We start from the raw sequence: 17952 nt of genomic DNA on the forward strand, positions 1-17952 counted from the left end.
TTCCCACCGCGGCCGAGCCACCCCCTCCCATTGGCAGCGGCCGCGCGCGTGCCCGCCCCTCACCGTGACGTCAGCGCTGTCCGGCGGCGCCGCGCCGGGAGGAGTCGCCGCCGCTCCGCCGCGGGGCCCGGGCCCGGGGCCGTCGGTAAGGGCGGGCCGGGGCGGGGGCGGCGTGCCCACGCGAGGAGGTCGTGCCCGCGCGTGGCACCGAGTAGCGGCGGTGGAGCTGCGCATCGCCCAGCCGCGCCACGCAGCTCTGCTCCCACGCGTGTCCCGTCCGGCGCGGCTGTGCCAGCTGGCGGGCGTGGGGAATGGCGGTGGGGACCCCCCGGGCACCCACGCGTGTGTCTGGAGCGCTCCTGCTGCCTGCCCGCCCTGCACCCGCCCCAGGGGCGGGCATCGGGAGGGTCCCAGCGTGTTTCCCCACTGGGGCAACCTACGCCAAAACTCCTGCGTGGACACAGCTTGTTCCCATCACCCCAGGATGACAGCCTGTAGCACCCCGTCATCCCCGTGTCCCCATGCCGTCCCAGCACGCTGACAGCCTGTCCCCACTCGTGTCACAGGTGGGAGTGGGTGGCCCTACAGGGCACCATGCCGCTGGGGCAGGATGGACCCAGCTGGAAGAAGAGGATCGAGGATATTCAGCGGATCTATGATTTCCGAGATGTCCTGGGCACGTGAGTTGCAGACTGGGGTGACACGCCAGTGACAGCCCACTTGTGGTGATGGGTCTGGCCCCTCAGGCTTTGCCCGACCTTCCATGTGGAACCAGCCAAATCCTGGCCTAAGGCGGGACTTGCATATGAGGGGACATGCTGTGGGGCACATGTGCCACCTCCCTCTGGCATGGCTGGTTCCTGGGCTGTGCTGAGGGTACCTGAGCATGGTTCCCTGGCTGGCACAGGGGTTCCTGGCAGTGCCCATGGCATGGTAAGGCTCTTAGGCTGGATTAGCACGTTAATTATGTCAGGGCTTAGGGCCCAGCACAGCACGAACACACAGCCTGTCCCTCCTGTCTCTTCCCCACCTGGGCACTGCCAACAGCTCTGGCTGGCTCTGGGTGGCCCTGGCTGCCACAGGATGGCACAGCAGAGGGCTACTGCAACCCCCATGGGGGCTCAGCCCCAGCACAGCTCGACCTCGGCAACACCGCAGCCTTGCCCTGCCTGGTATGGGGATGGTGCAGCCACGCTGGGAGGGCGGAGGGTTCCAGGCATCCTGTCGCTGGCAGGGTCCGTGTCCGGCCATCCCAGCCAGCCGCTCCTGCTTGCCTTTCTCCTATAAATAGCTGGACTTTCTGCCTGTCGCCATGACAATCGTGGCATGGCGGCATCGGCAGCTCCGGCTGGCGGCCCCGTGCCCTGCTCATCCCTCTCCCTCCCAGGGGGGCCTTCTCCGAGGTGGTCCTGGCGGAGGAGAAGGCGACGCGGAAGCTCGTGGCTATCAAGTGCATTGCCAAGAAGGCACTGGAGGGAAAGGAGACCAGCATTGAGAACGAGATTGCCGTCCTCCACAAGTAGGGGCCGTCCCAGCACCAGGGTGGGGGTTTCACTCTGCGCCCCCCACCCGGCAGAGCCCCCCATGCCAGCACTCGTTGCCGCACGTTATTGCCAGCGCCCAAAATAGCCAGCGGCGCGTGACGGCCTGCGGCACGGAGCCTGGCTGCTCCCTGTCCCCTGGGGGCTGGCGTGGGGGCAGCCCGGTGCCCTCTCACCACCCCCTGTGCCTCCCCCTGCAGGATCAAGCACCCCAATATCGTGGCCTTGGATGATATCTACGAGAGTGGCACCCACCTCTACCTCATCATGCAGCTGTGAGTGACGCTGGGGGGCTCCAGAGGGGCGGGGGGGCCGTGCTGACGGGTGCTGCCCGTCCCTGCAGGGTCTCGGGGGGGGAACTCTTTGACCGCATTGTGGAGAAGGGCTTCTACACTGAGCGGGACGCCAGCGCCCTGATCCGGCAGATCCTCGACGCCGTCAAATATCTGCATGACATGGGTATCGTCCACCGTGACCTGAAGGTGAGCAGTTCAGGGGGACACACACAGCACTGTCATGGCACCAGGCAGCAGGGGACCCCCGTGTCACCCCTCCCTTTACCCACCTCTCCTCGCAGCCCGAGAACCTGCTCTATTACAGCATGGATGAGGACTCCAAGATCATGATCAGCGACTTCGGGCTGTCGAAGATCGAGGGCTGTGGCAGTGTCATGTCCACAGCCTGTGGCACCCCTGGCTATGTGGGTGAGTGCCTACCACCCCTAGGTGTGGGGTCGGGATCCCCCCACAGGCTCGGGTCCCCCCTCACCGCTGCCATCCCCCCCAGCCCCTGAGGTGCTAGCACAGAAGCCCTACAGCAAGGCAGTGGATTGCTGGTCCATCGGAGTCATCGCCTACATCCTGTATGTATCCACCCTCCCACTCCCTTCCCCTCCTGGGGGCCTGGCACCTTGGAGCTGCCTGGGACCAGCAACCCTCTCCTCACTGCCCCGCTAGGCTCTGTGGTTACCCTCCTTTCTATGATGAGAATGATGCCAAGCTCTTTGAGCAGATCCTGCAGGCCGAGTATGAGTTCGACTCACCCTACTGGGATGATATCTCGGACTCAGGTGAGCTGGGACCACGAGGGCAGTGGGGCCTGTGAGCCTGGTGTAGCTTCACAGTACCCAGAGGAGCTCAGAGCTGCTCCATGCTCTGTTCCAGCCAAGGACTTTATCCAGCACCTGATGGAGAAGGACCCTGGCAAGCGATTCACCTGTGAGCAAGCCCTGCAGCATCCCTGGTAATGGGGACACCTATTGGTGTCTGCCCCCCTCTCCAGCTCACCCCACAGCAGCTATGGGATAGGGGTGCCTTGGCTGACTTCTGTCTTGCTCCAGGATTGCTGGGGACACTGCCCTGGACAAGAACATCCACCAGTCAGTGAGTGAGCAGATCAAGAAGAATTTTGCAAAGAGCAAATGGAAGGTGAGTGTGGGGTGCTGGTGGGTGTTAGGGGGTGCAGCAGCCCCTCAGGCACCCCCTACCAGCTGACAGACACTGTGGGGTCAGTAGCAAGCTTTCAACGCCACGGCGGTGGTGAGACACATGAGAAAGCTGCAGCTGGGAACCAGCCAGGACATCCCTGGGCAGACAACTCCCACGAGCCCCGGTGAACGGTTGGTCGGCGGGACCAGCAATGGTGAGCCCCAAAACCCCTATCCCCCTCCCAGACCCCTCAGGGCTGCCACCAGGATCTCACACTGATCCTCCCTGCAGGGTCGGAGTGTGGGCGCCCACCCACAAGCAGAGCTCAGCGTCTCCCACCAGACTGAGCACAGCCCCACACAGCTGCCTCCAAGGGGGCCCAGCCATGTGGGGTGGGGGGGCTCTGCAGTGCAGGAGCAGGGGATAGTGTGGAGGCACCCTGCTTGGCTTGTCCTGGTTATGTGGAGCTGCCCCCTCTGCAGCCTCACAGCAGAGTTCTGCATTGGGGCAGGAGCACACCACAGAGCCCCCCAGCTTGGGGCTTTGTCCCAGGCCCCTTCCCACACCCCTTCCCTCCACGCCTGGCCTGGCACTGTCCCACACCCCCAAGCCCAGCATGTTCAAGGACAATTTTCCAAATGGATGTTTCTATTTTATTGCTTGTAATAAAGGCAAGAGGCCAAAGGTGCTTGGCTCAGCTCTGCACTGAGGGAGTTGGACACAGCCCTGACCTCCCCAGCTTCACGGCCCAGGGCAGCAGCTTCCCCCGTGCACACAGTGGGCAGGCAGCAGCCCACACTCCTCCGTCCCAGGCTGGCAGCAGGTGCAGTGTCCCACTCAAGCCTCTGTTCCTCCTGGGGTGTCCCTAGAGGAGCCCACCCCCAAAGCTGTCCCAGCCTCAGCTCTCTCAGGCCTGATGCTGGCTGCTGGCTGGCTTCTGGCCCTTGCGGAGGTCAGCACAGAACAGGACCTGGAGTGGGGAGATAATGCGGTGGGCATGGCTTGGGTTGGGGGGCAAGAGTGCCAGGAAGGGGGGATACTCACTGCCTGTGCCCAGCCAGCACGAGGGCCCCACAGCCCCCGGAAGAAGTCGCCTGCAGAAAGAGGGTGAACACCAGTGTGGGGGTACGCTTGCACCATCCACCATCCCTGAGGGTCCCACATCAGGATGCAGCCCTGCCCTCACCGATCTCCTGGTAGGCCCGGGGGGTGAGGCTCTTGCCGCCCAGCGCCACGCCATAGCGCTGCCGTGCGATGTGCCAGACGTGGGTGTCCACAGGCACCGCCTCCGCCTTGTCCAGGGACAACAGGCAGACACAGTCGGCCACCTGCCACCAGCAGCACCCAGTCAGCCCCCAATGCTGGTCTCTGCTCCCTGTCCCACCCCCGTCCTGGCACCCACCTTGGCACCTACGCCAGGCAGGGCGCACAGCACCCTCCTGGCCTCGGCATAGGGCGCGGTGCGGAGCTGGCACAGCCCCTCGGGGCCGAGCCCCTCAGCGATGGCCCGTGCGCTCCCACTGACAAACTTGGCCCGGTACCCAAAGCCCAGCGCCCGCAGCCGGGCCTCGGCATCAGCACCTGGGGGGCACAGCAGAGGAACTGGGCACAGGCGCGGCCATGGCAAGATGACAGCGGCAGCAGCGAAGTGTTGGTGGACCTGTGAGCGCCGAGAGGGATGGGAAGGCATGGAAGGGCCGGGAATCGAGGCAGCAGAGGCGGCGGCCGAAGGCCTGGCAGAGGCGCTCGATCATGGCAGTGATGCGGGAAATGTGGTTGTTGGAGGTGCAGATGAAGGAGAAGAGGCACTCGACGGGGTCCTGCCGCAGCACCCGCACCCCTGCAGGCAGGACGCTGTGAGGGGATGCCGAGCAGGTGCTATGGCCATCCCTTGTAGCTCCGTGGGGCCGCCTCACCTGGGAAGTCATTGGCCACCTTGCGGAACAGGGGGTCGGCCGCCCCCCAGGCATGGTACAGGGCCGACAGCCCCACGTCCAGCTGGAAGTAGTCACGCAGGATCCGCTCCGTCTCTGCCGCGTTCAGCTTCGCTGCTTTGGCCGGGCACTCATCCCCCTCTTCCCCCTCCTCGTGCTCCTCCTCCTCGCCGTACACCGTGTACCAGAGCCGATCCCCGTCCTGCCGTAGTGTCCAGACGCGGCCCCCTAGCACACCCGTCCACGCCCCCGGGCTGCTCTCCCACCACCTGCCGCACACGGGGGGGTCGGGGCCGGCTCGGACGCGCCCAGCTGGGCCGGGGGACACCCGAGACCCCCGGCTGGCTCACCGGAAGCTCTGTCCCGAGGAGAGCACCAGGTCCAGGCGCAGCTCGGCCGGCGGGCACGGCAACCAGCGCCACAGGGACGGGCAGACGGAAGGGGCGTCCCGCAGCTTCATGGGGGCCGGGGAGCACCCGCGCACCGCTGCCCGCGGGGGGTCAGGGCACCGCCCGGCGCTGCCCCACAGCCCCGGCCCGGCCCCACACCTCCCCAGAGCTCCCCAGCCCGTGCCCCCGGCCCCGCAGCTCCGGGCCCGGCCCCGCCACTCCCCACCATAGAGAAACCCGCGCCCGCCGCTCCCCGCCCGGCTTCCGCTCGCAGCCGGAAGCGGGGCCGCTGCCGCCGCACATGCCCGCCCCGCAGCGGCCGCGGCTCCGCAGTGGAGGTTTATTTTCTAAGAATCAATAGATTTTTTTTCTTCCTTCAAAATAAATACAAACAACGTCCGAGCGCGGGGCCGGCCAGGGGCTGGGCCCAGGGGTGGGGGCAGCACGGGGGTGCGGGGCGCGGGGAGCCGCCCTGGGGCACGGCGGCGGCCAGAACAGCATCCCGGGGAGCGCTGGGCTGGGGGAGCGGGCACCGGGAACGGGAGAGTGAGGGGGGCACGGGGGACCGGCCCCACCCCTCCCGGTGCCCCGGCCCCCCGTGGGTGCAGGCCAGCTGCACGGGGTGGGGGTCACCGAGCCCCGTTTGCCCTGAGATTCGGCGGGGGAGCGGCCGGCGGCACCGGCTCAGTCGCTCTCGCTGGAGTCGCTGCTCTGCTCGCCCTGCACCTTGTTGCGGTGCTGCATGGCGCGGTGGTAGGCGATCTGCACCGACTTGCGGATGTTGGACTTGCGGCCCTCCAGCATCTTCTCTTTGTCCAGGTCCTGGTTCACCCCCAGAGGCACCAGCTTCGTCCGGGGCAACCACTGCCTGTGGAGAGCGGGGGGCCACCTCGTTTGAGGGTTACAATCGTCTCTGGGGACCCCCCCACCAAAGCCCTCGGCGCCCAGGCCTTACCAAGTGCGCTTGTTGTCGAAGAAGAGGACAAGGTAGAGGTGCTCGCGTGCTTCCTGAGTCATCTGCTCCCCCAGCTTCAGCACCTCCAAGGGGGGCACGGGAATGGGAACCCCATGGTGGAACATGCCTTCCCGCGGCATCTTGGGGTCAATGATCTGCAAAACGAGCAGGGGAGGGCTGAGAGCAGAACAGGGACCCCAAGAGCCAGTCTGCAGGGAGGGGACATGGATTTCAGAGGCCCCGATAACAGGCAGTACTCACCAACGCCGGGTAGGAGGGGTAACCGCGGCACTTAGCCCACACCAGGTCCAGGGCATCCAGGGAAGAATCCTCATCCTCAGACAGCCACCCTGCGCCACGCCCCATGCCCTTACGCACCACTGCACAGGAGGAGAGGGCAGTCAGCTGTGTCCCCCTGGGTGATGGTGCCAGCCAGGCACACAGCTGTGCAGCCACAGTACTTACTGCCGTGCCCCACACCTCGTCCCGTGCCCACGGAGTAGGACTCGTTCTCTGTCCCTGATGTGTCCTCACTGCTGTCCTCTGGGAAGTTCACTCGGGAGAAGGAGGGTTTCCCTCTGCCCTGCTTGGAGGGTGTTGTGCTGTGGAGACAGGGAGCAGAGCTATCAGTAGTGAGTCACGTTAAGCTTCCACAAACTGTCTTCCAGAGGGCCAGGCTGGTGGGACACCAGGGCTTGTGGCCTCCAACTGCCGGCCTTGGCACCAGGAAGGACTTGGCAGGGGTACCAGGCAGAAAGGTGGGATGGTGCTTCTGCCAGGGTGCAAGCCAGACCCTCACCCAGTTCCACCTGGGAGGACCAGAAGATGTGCCCTCATCCGAATTAGAGGCGCAGGCAGGAAGCTGCTGGCACTAGCTGCTGGAAGGGCCAATGGCAGAGCAGCTGCTGTGCCAACAGGGAATTCATGTTTCCTAGTTCATGCTCCCTACTGGCCCTTTGCCACACACTCACACCTTTTAAGTTTTACATTAAAAAAGGCACAAATCCCACAGACTTCTAGGGATTAGCAGCTGTGCTACAGGATGAACGAGACGGAGACCACCAAACAGGGTGCTTGTCCAGAAACTCAAGGCTGAGAGCTGCCCACTGCCACCCTGGGCAGCACGGCTGTCAGCAGAGCTGGGCAGGGGCAGTACCTGGTGCGGTCTGAGGCAGCGCTGCTGCTGCTGCTGCTGCTGGACTCCGAGTCGGAGCTGCTCCGGGGCAGATTGCAGTCGTTGCGGTACACCAGGAAGCTCTTCTTCACGGGCTGGTTCCCACTGCTGAAACCGTTGGCTGGCAGGTCTGAAAAACACCCCAACAAAGAGCATTACCACTGCACCAGAGCCTGCCACGTGCTGCCAGTGGGAACGCAGCTGCCCAGCTGCACTCACCCATGGTAGCGTCCTCCGTGGATTTGTCACTGTCACTGTCTGAGCTGGAGCTGGGGCGCGGGCTTCGCCCTCGCTTCCTCTGCCGCTGGGAGGACCCCATTATTGGGAGCTGGGGGGGCCCAATAGGGCTGCTCCCATGCCCAGGAGGGATCTGGCTGTCTCGATTCTTTGGGGGGCGTCCTGGACGTTTTGGAGGGCCTGCAGTTTTAGGGTTCTTCTTGGAGAAGAGCACAGAGGTCCTCCTGCCAACTTCATGTGCTGGGGTAGATGAAGAATTGGGACCCAGACCTGGAAGAGAGAGGTGTCAGCTGCAGCCCTGATGGCAGGGACTGCATGGCAGTGGTATCACAAAACAGCTTTGTTTCTGGGGAACATTATCTCAGAAGATCCTCCCTCACTGTAGGAAGAGCCTGCTTTTCCCAGTGATTAGGGGACAGGACTGAGATGCAGACGTGGCAAATGCTCAGTGACACATGGTAGCTCTGCCTGGTGCTTTTGCTGTGCTCCCCATAGAGCCCAGCTCAGCCTCTCCATCCAGGGAGCTGGCAGCTGGCCTGTTCGACTCAGCCCTGGGAGAGCATTTGGAGATCAGCAGTCACTGCTGCTGCAACTCCCTCCCATGCCCTCCAGCAGGAAGGGACACCGAAGGCAGCCTGCTCCATAATGCCCCTAGAAACCAGGCAACATGGCCAAGCTGGTAGGTCCTATCAGAAGGAAACAATCCACCTCATGCTCCACATCACACAGCTGGAACTGTCAGTCTCTGGAACAGCATCCAGCTCCTCGACTGACAAAGAGATGAATTCACCAGGTGACTGCTGGCGCAGCTGTGAACACCAGCAACCTGCCAACCCTCCCCAAGGGCAAATACACACCAGGCTGTGGCTGTTTCACACATAGGACGTGGCCCCCTTCATCCAATCCCCCCTGCTTGGCTGGCACAGCTCACTACAAACTATCCAGTGAGCATGCTGGGAGGGAGCCTGGGGAGGCACACACATCATACTTGGCACCAGCCCCTAAGGGAGGGACTACAGGAAACAAGGAGTCCCCACAGGGGAATGTGGGATAAGGGACTGTCCCACAAGAGGCCACCTGCCTCGTTCCCACGGAGGAATGAAGAGCAAGGTGTGTGTGGGGAGCTGTCCACACAGTCCTCCTGCCTAAGGAGGCACCTGCCAGGGCAGTCTCTCTCCAGACAGGCCTGTCCAGAGGCAGCTCTCCATGGCTCCTCAGACTGGCAGTTCTGGAGGGAGTATTACCTTTGCCAGTCTCCTGGCTGCTGCTCTCCTCTGCAGCACTGTCTGTCTGCAGGTCCTTCTCACAGGGGTTGTGGGACTGCAGGACTCCCCTGGCAGAGGAGCTGTGCCGCTCCAGCCCCTCCCGGCCCAGGTCCCGCGGGTGAGCGAGCTTCCGCCGTAGGACTGTGATCTCCTTCTTGATCATCTTGGCCCGGCGGGACCGTCCTATGCTCTGCTTGCCAGCGTTGACCTCGTCCAGCCGCTCCAGCAGGATCTTTAGCTGCTCCTCCAACGGCAGGTGCTTCTGATTCTCTGAGAGCAGCAGCCGCACATCTTCTGGGGAAACAAAGAGGAGCAGATGGATGGAAGAAATCAGGAACTCAGTGGAGCATCTCTACCTGAAAGGGCATGAGGCAATCCAGGTTCCCTGAAGGGGAGAAGGAGCTGGCATGGCACCAAACACCTGTGGACCCTTTAGGGAAGTTATCCTAAAAGACCAATAGAAGGAGCCCTTTGGGAACTCAGGCAGTTGGGACTACTGGGGAAAGCAGGCTGATCAGCAGTTTGGAGAATACTGGGGTTCGCATTGTTTGGAACAGGAAAGAAAGGACACACAGACAAACCACTGCCTACAACCAACCTAATGGAGCTGCTAAGTACCTGGCTACCAAAAGCACCAGGTCTCCAGGGAGTGGGGACACACAGCCCAGCATTCAACTTAACCTCCCAGAGGAGGCAGCTCAGACTCTTGAGTGCCTTGACTCTGCCCAGGCTTTACCTTTTAGTAGCCCTCATACCCCAGGACAGGGACTGAGTACCCACCGTCCTCAATGTCTTGGATCTGAGCCTCTTCCACTGTTACACAGTGGGGGAAGTGCATGCCTGTCTCGAAGTCAATGCCCATCTTCTCTGCCTGCCGGCGAGCCTGCCGGAGCACAGCACCTCCCTGCTCCCGCAGACGGATGGCTGCCCGGTAGAAGATCGTGTCTTTGGCATTGTATTTCAAACAGTTGTTAATAATCAGGTTGAAATCCTCCTCAAAGTCATCGAAATTCAGATAGCGATAGGCTTCTAGATTTTGCTTCATTGTCTGAAAATCCATTGGCTTCTTGATGTGATCCAGGTAGTCTGGGACCTGCATAAGGAAAGAGCCAGAGTTAAAAGCCCAGGAGCCACAGTTAGCAGCACCTGCTCCAAGAAAACAGTTGTTAGAGGAATCAGGTATCACTCCCTGTGCTCTGCCCAAATGCACATCGGGGAATGCCGTCTGCTTTTGCAGCTTGAGGAACAGCAACGCCTCCGGACTAGGAAGCCCATGTGCTGTGCTCAACCTGTTAGAGCGGATATGCGCTCCGAAGCATTTTTACAGCTCCAGCACACATGCCAGCATCCTGTCCTCAACTCCTGCCTGCAGGCAGCTGGGATTCAGTATGCTACATGTTATTCCCTGGAGAGAGTGCTGCAAGTGCAGCCCCAGGGGTGAAGGTGAGTGCAGAAAGGTAAAACATAGCCGTCCAGGTGGCAGGTGAGAGGGTGCAGCCTTCCTCCCCATCTGCTAAGATGCCTCCATGCTGACCTGCTGCCAGAACCTTGCAGAGACCATGTGGACTTTTGCCATGCTCCCAGGCGGGGACTCAGTGACAGTCTCAGGAATTGTCTCCCCTGCCTGCAGCAATGGCAGTCTAAGGGTCAAACCCATCTCTGTGCTGTGCTCAGTCATCTAGCAGAGGCCTTCACAAGAGGACAGGTAAGAGCACGCCGACTGCTAAGGGCTGGCACTTTGCCTTTCCCAGTGGGAATCCCCAGCTGCTCACAGACCCTGGGGTGTCACCAGTAATACACACAGAAGAAGAGCCAAGTGCTGTGCCCCAGCTGTCACCAGCTCAGCTGTTTGGCATTTGGCTCACCCAGGAGGGGCACTGCTGCACACCCGCTCTGATGAGTGAGTGGTGCTGGCATGAGCCAGAACCAGGCTGCTCAGGGTACTTCTGGACCAGAACACACCCTGGGCAGCCCTTGGCACGAGCAAGGGACAAGTTTGAGTGAAGTAGAAATCTGGGGAGGGGGTTCTTACTTCGTAGATTTCTGTTACCTCAGACAGAGGGACCGGCTCACTGAAGATGTTGCCCGTGTCTTTCTCCTGCAGCTGCTCAAGAGTCTTGCGGAGGAGGATGAGGAAGGGGGTCAGCTGCATTTCCAGTGCCACCTGCTGCACTTTGATCTGAAACAAAGGAACAGAGCGAGGCTGAGCCCCTGGCCCCAGCCAGGCAGTGGGAACTGTCCCCAGGGAGCAGCAGTGAGGCCCTGCAGGACAGCAACCCCTCTCCTCTCCTTGCTGAGGGGTAGGGACCGCCCCTCAGCCCCGTTCCTGGGGAGCAGAGGTGCAACACCGGCTCCAGCACCTGTGCATCCCACCTGTGCCTTGCAGAGCAGCCACCTTTGCTCGGAGCCATCGGAGCAGAGCGCAGCACAGCCGAGGGGACCCCGGCACACCTACAGCACTCTGCACTAAGGAGCCCCTGCTGATGCCCACCCCAGCAGCTCCCCAAGGAGGGGCAATCGTTACCGTCTCTCTCTTGAGCTTCTCCCGCTTGCGTATCAGCTCCACCAGCAAGCGCGCACGCTCGAGGTCATGGCGCAGGCGCTGCCATGACTTCAGCTGTTCCTTCAGGGCCCAGTTCTTATCCTCAGTGTCTCTCTGTGGGAACATCAGAGACCATGAGCTGATAGAAGATGTGCTCCCATCTCCACCTTCCTGACTGTGTGCTGAGGCTCTTCCCTGGCAAAGGGAACCAGCACGCCTGACCTGCTGGTGCAGCAAAGGTCACAGCTCCTTTCTGTAACCTAGGCAGGTGATTCAGTTTCTCCTCTGGCAAGAGCTAAAGGGCTATCTGCCCTTTGGTCATCAAGCCCTTAGGATGTCAGGAGGTGCACATCCTGAGCCTCTGGAAATTTGGAAATACTCTTCCTAACATGACTGCCTGCAGCTGCCCAAGAGGTCTGTGCAGCTCTGACAAAGTGCAAAAAGCTCAAAGCTCAAAAAGGGAACAACAGCTCTAGTTGTTTTCATTTCTGGAGCACCAAAAAAATTACAGCTTTTGTCCTGCCATAGCCAAAACTGAGCAGAAGCAGCCTCAACTCTTCTCCAGCAAAAATAATAAGAGCAGACAAAGGAAGGAGAAACCCCTGCCCAGTCACAGTCATCAAAGGGCTCAGAAAGAAAGATTCACAGCTCAGATGGGGAGGCAGAAGAAAAATCTTCCTCTCTGGCACCAGATTTCACATCTGTGAAGTGCTGACTGTGGGCTGGAAGCAGCACCCAGAAGGAGCACTCCTGGAGCAGTATTAGAAACTAGAAGCGAGGCCTTGGTTTGATCCAGACTGTTTCTGGAGATCCCTGGCCATCTCTCTCAACACTGCCTGGCACAGTGGCCTCATACTACAGCCATTTCTGACAGGTTTGCCATCACTACTGGCTAAATGCAGGCACAAGAAAGGAAATACCTTCAGTGTGGCAGCTTGAGAGGGCAGGATTCCCTTCTTGTGGCAGGCTGCCAGTGGCGTCGCTGCCTGGCAATTCTCTGAACACTGAGAGCGGAGGAGAAGGTGAAGCAGCAAAAGCAGCTGGGGCTGCCCTTTCCTCATCTGAAAGCTCATACCCCTGACCCCCATTCTGCACCCGCAGGCATTGCATGCAGCAAAGGCTCCAAGCCCACAGCTCCAAAGGCGCAGGAAGCATGCACACAGCCAGGGTTCCCTGCAGCCCCCCAACAAGCAGCCCTTACCTGGTCGCAGTTTCTCTGTGACTGCAAGTGTGTCTGAAGGCGGCGGAGCAGGGGGACACCATTGCGGGACTGTCTCTTCAGAGTCCAGTAGCTATGCAGCCTCTGCATGAACTGGCTCTTCCTCTGGATGGTTAAACGGTTTGTAATCTTACTGAGCCTGAGGAAAGGAGAAGAACCACAGAGTCCATCAATGAAGCAAGCCTGGCTGCTGCAGAAGAAGCCCTGGCTAGGGACATGTAGCAGCAAGGCCACCCCAGCACAGCTGGGAAGCTCCTCAGGCAGAGAACATCCAGGACTTTCTGTAACACCGAGTCACACAGTGTAGGCACAACAGAGGATGCCAGGAAATGTGCAGCCTTGCCTCTTGCCTCAGCGTAACACACTCTTCCTTTCCACTTCTTGTCAGCTCTTGGGCAAAGCCTGGGGCAGGTTGGGGTGCAAGACAGCCACACTGGGGCCTGGACCTTTAACAGCTCCCATGGTCCCTGAGACCACAAGTGTTATGGTGCTACTACCCCAAAACCATTATTTACCTGGTTGAGGGCCACTTGCTGTGATGGGGGGATCTGGCCAAATGCTACCAGAGAAACTCAAATCCTGGCAAAGCACGAGGAGGGAGCAGGAGGCATGAGTACAACAGACATCCCATCCAAGACTATCATGAACAGCCTAGAACACCACAAAAGGGATTGCTCACTTCCTACAACAGCAGATAGTCTGGAAGGGCTGGGACAGCCTTGCTCAGCAGAGCTGGACAGAGATGCCCAGCTAGTAGAATGACAAAGGGATGAACCTTCAGCATCTCCCCACCTCCCAGGGACAGCTTTTCCCAAGGGATGACCCAATCTGCATAAGCCTCAGCTGAAGACACTGGGGACAGCTGCCTCATATGCCATCACTGGCCAAGCACAGCTCCCACAGGAAGATGTGGCATTCTGGCAACAGCCGCTGAAGAATTAATTAATCCCAACAGGATTCTAGCTCAGTGTAGGTTTCACTGTGAATGCAATAGCAGCAAGACCCTACAAACTGCCTGCCAGCACGTTCCCACATAAGAAAAGAGGCTCTTGCTATGGAGCAAGCCCTGAGTGAGCAAAAACATAAGTTTGGGACACAAACAGACCGTGGTAAAAAGCCAGCAGCCTAGTGGCAGACCTGCCTCCCCAAGTCACCAGAATGATGCCCAGAGAGCATAGCCCATGGCTTCCATGTGCTCCTTTCCAAGTGCACAGGAGATAAGTCTTGAGGGTCTGAGGGTCTTGACAATGTCCTATGGCCACAGCCCCAGCACAGCTCCTGCCACAGGAAGGAGAGCTCAGAAGCTCAGGATTGGTGGCTCACCACCACAGAGGCAAATGATTCCAAGCCCAACCTGTGCTCAACTGGGTGTTGCCTGCTGCAGGGTGACAATGAGATCCAAAAACATCCTAGGATGCCCTTATGTGCTTTTACATGCTGCTGAGGACATCCAGAGTTATAAACTACACTGAAAAATTCTGGCAAGGCTCTTAGATGCTCTTGTTTTGGGATTTGCACGCCAGCCCAACAATCTAACAAGAGCAAGGCATAAAGCAGTTGCAACTGTAACTGCAGGGTGTTTACACCTTCCCATGAAACCACAGGTTTGGAATGTGACAGAAACATAACCCCTCGTGAGGCCTCGTACTGGGGATTCAGCCTTAGGACCGCGGTGTTCCTTGGCAGGCAGGAGTCCTGGTGCTCTCCAGCCACCCCTCCTCAGACAGCTTTCAGCACCCGTGGCTGCCCGGCCCTGCTCCAACAGGCAGCGCCAAGAAGGAGCAGCTGCTGCTGTGCCTGGCACACGGCACTGAGGAAGCCCAGCAAGCAGAACGTGGCTGCTGCGATGGATGAGCTCTGCTCAGCAGAGCACAGGGATCCCGACCCCAGACCTCTCTGCTCCAGAGCCAAAATAACTCTGGGATTAGCCCGTTTCCCAGGCCTGAATCACTCCCACACTTCTGTCTTTTGCCTGACACAGCCTCAGGAGAAAACAGACCTCAGCAGAAAGGAGAGCAGTTCCCTCCTCCCTGCCTCGTTTACTCCAGTGCCTGAGGTCAGCGCAACAGGAAAGGAGTGCTGGGAACCTCCAGCTGCTTCCTGATGCATCCAGCCAAGTTCATTCTCTACTGTTAAACTAACAGCAGCTATTTCCTGCCCTGCCGAGGGCCCAGACACCTTTGTGGGGCAGTGCATGGCCCTGCCTCCCTGCAGGGCTCCCAGAGGAAACCACCACAGCGCTCTGCGGCAACAGAGTGAGAAGTACCTGTGCAAAAAGCTAAGGAGGGGAATAGGATAATGCCCGCATGCGAAGCAGAGCACAAAGCACGGATGAAAGGAGAAACTTCTCCCCAGTCCAGGGAGGGCAGCAGGTCGTACCTGTGGGGGGGGATGCAGGGCACAGAAACCACAGGCGCTGCAGCTCGTTTCTCTGCCAGGATCTTCCGCGCCTTCTTCATCTTGATCCTAGACTTGGCCTTTGCTTTTTTGACTTTCTCAGAACTCCAGCCCTTCCCCTCCTCCTCTTCCTCCTCATCCTCCTCTTCCCCCTCACTGTGGGACAGGGCGGGAAGCCTGCGCACGGAACCTGGCGGCGTGTGGATGTCGCAGTAGGCGGTTTTGCGCACACTGAAGGAGGTACCATTGGCGCCCGTCTCCCTGACGGGCTCCATCTTCATGTACAGCCCGGCCTGCTGGGCACAGGTGACATGGAAGGCAGTGTAGCAATTGGCTTTGTGACACTGGATGCAAGCCCCGGAGCCACGCTGCTTGCAAATGTAACAGGTCAGCTTCCAGCGTGCGGGCGGGATGTGCTCGATGCTGTCGATGGGCTCCAGGAAGACGGTGTTGGCAAAGCACACCTCCGGGATCCAGAGGGCACAGACCACGTGTGCCCAGCGCCCATCGTCCGTCTGCTTGAAGGCCCCCCCCTTGTTTGGGCAGAGGGCGCAGTCCACAGCGCGCGAGGGTGACTGCAGGCACCGTCTGCAGAGCCACTGTCCCTCGGGGATGTAGGGCACCCCGTAGCACTCCTGGTGCACAGCCAGGTTGCACATGTCGCAGAAGAGGATGACGTTGCTGTTCTGACACTCCCCGTCGTTGCAGATGCAGCAGACGGCATCCTCATCCACCAAGGCGTTTGGGTCCCCCTTGTTGTGGCTCTCGAAGTAGGACTCCTTCTCTAGCCGGTCCATCAGGTACTCAAAGATCTCCTGGGGAATAGGACTCACGCCTTCGTTCTTCCGCCTCTCGTTCATGATGTCCAGCCAGATGTAATCCTCCTCATCCATGTCGTACTCCACCTCCTCATCCAGCTCCTCTGCCGACTTCTCAATGTACCTGGAAGGACAGCATGGGAAAGTAAGGGCATGTTTGACACGTTTGGAGCTGCTGAGCCTCAACTCCACGACTTGTCTGTGACTGAAGGAATGTTCAAATGCTCCAGCTGAGCTGTAAGTCAAAATAAAGAAACAGGGACAAAGCAGGAATGTGCAGAAGCGGAAGGTGCTGCTGCACCCTGACTAGCACAGCAGAACAACAGCAGCTTGGAGACAAAACAACTCTGGTCTAAGGAGCAAGGTCAGGCCTTGGAGACTCATCAGTACAAGGAGGGGGCCTGCATGGGCCACCCAGCAAGTGCCAGTGCTCTGGAGGCAGCCTCATGGCCAAGACACGATAACCATGCATGAAGGTGCCATGTTTCGTTAATTCTGGTTATGGGGCCTGTTAACTCCTGCCTGAGGTATTAACTGGGGCCAGTGCATCCACCAGATCTCTCACAAAGTACTGGAAGAAAACAATTAAGAAGTATGCTCACAAACAGACACATCCTACAGGTATACCTTGGTGCTGAAGGGCTCTGAAAATATCCCAGCATACCTCCAAAGAGAGAATGAGAGGCAAAAGGACACATTTAGGTTTTGCTTTGATTTTAGGTGCTGCTCCAGCAAGAAAAGAGCACAGCAATCAAACTGCTGGAAATGACCTAAGCAGCAACTGAGAGCTCTGTAGATGCACAGATCCCTCAGAACTGTGGTGACACCAGGCAGAGCCCCAGGAGCCTGAAGCCATGGAACAGCCAGTTCTGTGAGACCTGGGAGAGGCAGACAAAGGCCATTTCCAGCAGCCACGGTCAAGTCACTTAAACAGAGTGGGGCCAATCCTGCCTCCAAACCCAGGGCATGAGCCTAGGAGTCTCCTTGCACCCAGCCACGGACAATACCTGTAGTAGGAGGTGGGACGAGGCGGGGCATCAGGGGTGTCCTGCTCCAGCTCTCGGTACACCACCTCGGGCAGCTTGGGGGTAGTGCTGGCCGAGGCGTTGTGGTGATGGTGGTTGGAGTCCTTGCGCTTCTCCTTGTTCTTGTGCTTCCCAGATTTGGGCGGGACGCTCTGCGTCTCCGTGTTCTCCTTATTGCTCCCATTCTCGGGCACTTCCTCGGGAACATCCTCGTCCTCGGACACCACGTCGAGATTATCGAAGATGCTGATGCGGTGGACGCGGCCATGCAGGTCCACCTCCACCATGCGCTGGGCCTGGGCGTAGGTCATCACCTCCCGGCCGGGCGACTGGGAGGTCTCGGAGGGGCTGGGCGACTGCTTGTTGGCGGCGCGGGCCTGGCGCCCCTTCTTCTTGTGCTTGCGCAGGGGGGTGTGCTGGGGCAGGGGCGGGTTGTCGTGGTCATAGTGGTACAGGTGGTACTCGATCCCGCTGTAGCTCTTGTAGATCTTGCGGCAAGTGCCCACCGGGCACTCGTAGGGCGGCTTGGTGGCCCGCAGGTTGTGGCAGAAGGTCTTCACGTCGAAATCTACGCCCATGGCGGGGCCGCGGGGGGCCGAGGCCGGGCCGGGCCGGGCCATGGCTAATGGAGCTGCGGCGGCGCCTGGCGCGGGGCGGCCGCTGGGTAAAGCGCCGCGCCGCCCTTAGCAACCGCACTTTCGCCACGGCACCGCCGGGCAGCAGCACCGGGCAGGACCGGCGGCAGCGAGGACGGAGGGGACGGGGAAGGCGGCGGCGGCGGCAGCGACGACAGGGCGGGGAGGCCACGTGGGAACGGCGGGGCCGGGCCGGGTCGCGCCGCGATGACGATGGCGAATCTGCCGCCTCGAATCACAGACCCCGCTGCCACCGCCCGGCCCCGCCCCAACCCGGTCCCCCTCGCCCCCCTCACCCTTTCGGTCCTCCCGGTCCCTCCGGACCTCTCGGTCCCCCAGGTCACCTCAATTTCCAAGGTCCTTCCGGTTCTCCCGGTCCGGCTACACGCCCCCG

At 60.2% G+C, this 17952-nt stretch overlaps 3 protein-coding genes across 8 annotated transcripts; 1 reads left to right on the forward strand and 2 right to left on the reverse strand.

Annotated features, from left to right (window-relative positions):
• Nucleotides 1-70: 70 nt before the first annotated feature.
• Nucleotides 71-3652, forward strand: CAMK1 (calcium/calmodulin dependent protein kinase I). The gene is made up of 12 exons (XM_041425500.1): nucleotides 71-145; nucleotides 567-680; nucleotides 1388-1519; nucleotides 1742-1816; nucleotides 1885-2023; nucleotides 2119-2245; nucleotides 2328-2403; nucleotides 2498-2610; nucleotides 2705-2783; nucleotides 2881-2968; nucleotides 3056-3182; nucleotides 3260-3652. Exons 2-12 carry the CDS (start codon nucleotides 595-597, stop codon nucleotides 3313-3315), a joined length of 1098 nt encoding a protein of 365 aa, XP_041281434.1. The 5' UTR covers nucleotides 71-145; nucleotides 567-594; the 3' UTR covers nucleotides 3316-3652.
• Nucleotides 3599-5564, reverse strand: OGG1 (8-oxoguanine DNA glycosylase). Of its 2 annotated transcripts, XM_041425501.1 has the most exons (7): nucleotides 5253-5563; nucleotides 4885-5171; nucleotides 4629-4808; nucleotides 4371-4549; nucleotides 4155-4296; nucleotides 4013-4062; nucleotides 3599-3938 (listed from the first exon to the last, which is right to left on the reverse strand). In XM_041425501.1, exons 1-7 carry the CDS (start codon nucleotides 5360-5362, stop codon nucleotides 3876-3878), a joined length of 1011 nt encoding a protein of 336 aa, XP_041281435.1. In that variant the 5' UTR covers nucleotides 5363-5563; the 3' UTR covers nucleotides 3599-3875. The 2 variants fall into 2 exon arrangements, with proteins under 2 accessions (XP_041281435.1, XP_041281436.1); XM_041425502.1 differs by lacking the exon at nucleotides 3599-3938 and having other exon boundaries at nucleotides 3945-4260; nucleotides 5253-5564.
• Nucleotides 5565-5614: 50 nt separating this feature from the next.
• On the reverse strand, nucleotides 5615-17561 carry BRPF1 (bromodomain and PHD finger containing 1). 5 transcript variants are annotated; one of them, XM_041425493.1, is made up of 13 exons: nucleotides 16906-17561; nucleotides 15063-16022; nucleotides 12666-12822; nucleotides 11447-11578; nucleotides 10973-11101; nucleotides 9703-10015; nucleotides 8902-9213; nucleotides 7640-7927; nucleotides 7403-7550; nucleotides 6712-6848; nucleotides 6508-6626; nucleotides 6247-6401; nucleotides 5615-6159 (listed from the first exon to the last, which is right to left on the reverse strand). In XM_041425493.1, the coding sequence occupies exons 1-13, from the start codon at nucleotides 17541-17543 to the stop codon at nucleotides 5976-5978; spliced, it is 3672 nt and encodes a 1223-aa protein (XP_041281427.1). In that variant the 5' UTR covers nucleotides 17544-17561; the 3' UTR covers nucleotides 5615-5975. The 5 variants fall into 5 exon arrangements, with proteins under 5 accessions (XP_041281427.1, XP_041281424.1, XP_041281425.1 ...); XM_041425490.1 differs by having other exon boundaries at nucleotides 5615-6180; XM_041425491.1 differs by having other exon boundaries at nucleotides 5615-6180; nucleotides 6727-6848; nucleotides 8902-9216.
• Between the last annotated feature and the right edge of the window lie 391 nt (nucleotides 17562-17952).

This window comes from Onychostruthus taczanowskii, unplaced genomic scaffold (assembly GCF_017590055.1).
Source record: "Onychostruthus taczanowskii isolate IOZ18803 unplaced genomic scaffold, ASM1759005v1 scaffold9, whole genome shotgun sequence".
Lineage (NCBI taxonomy): Eukaryota > Metazoa > Chordata > Aves > Passeriformes > Passeridae > Onychostruthus > Onychostruthus taczanowskii.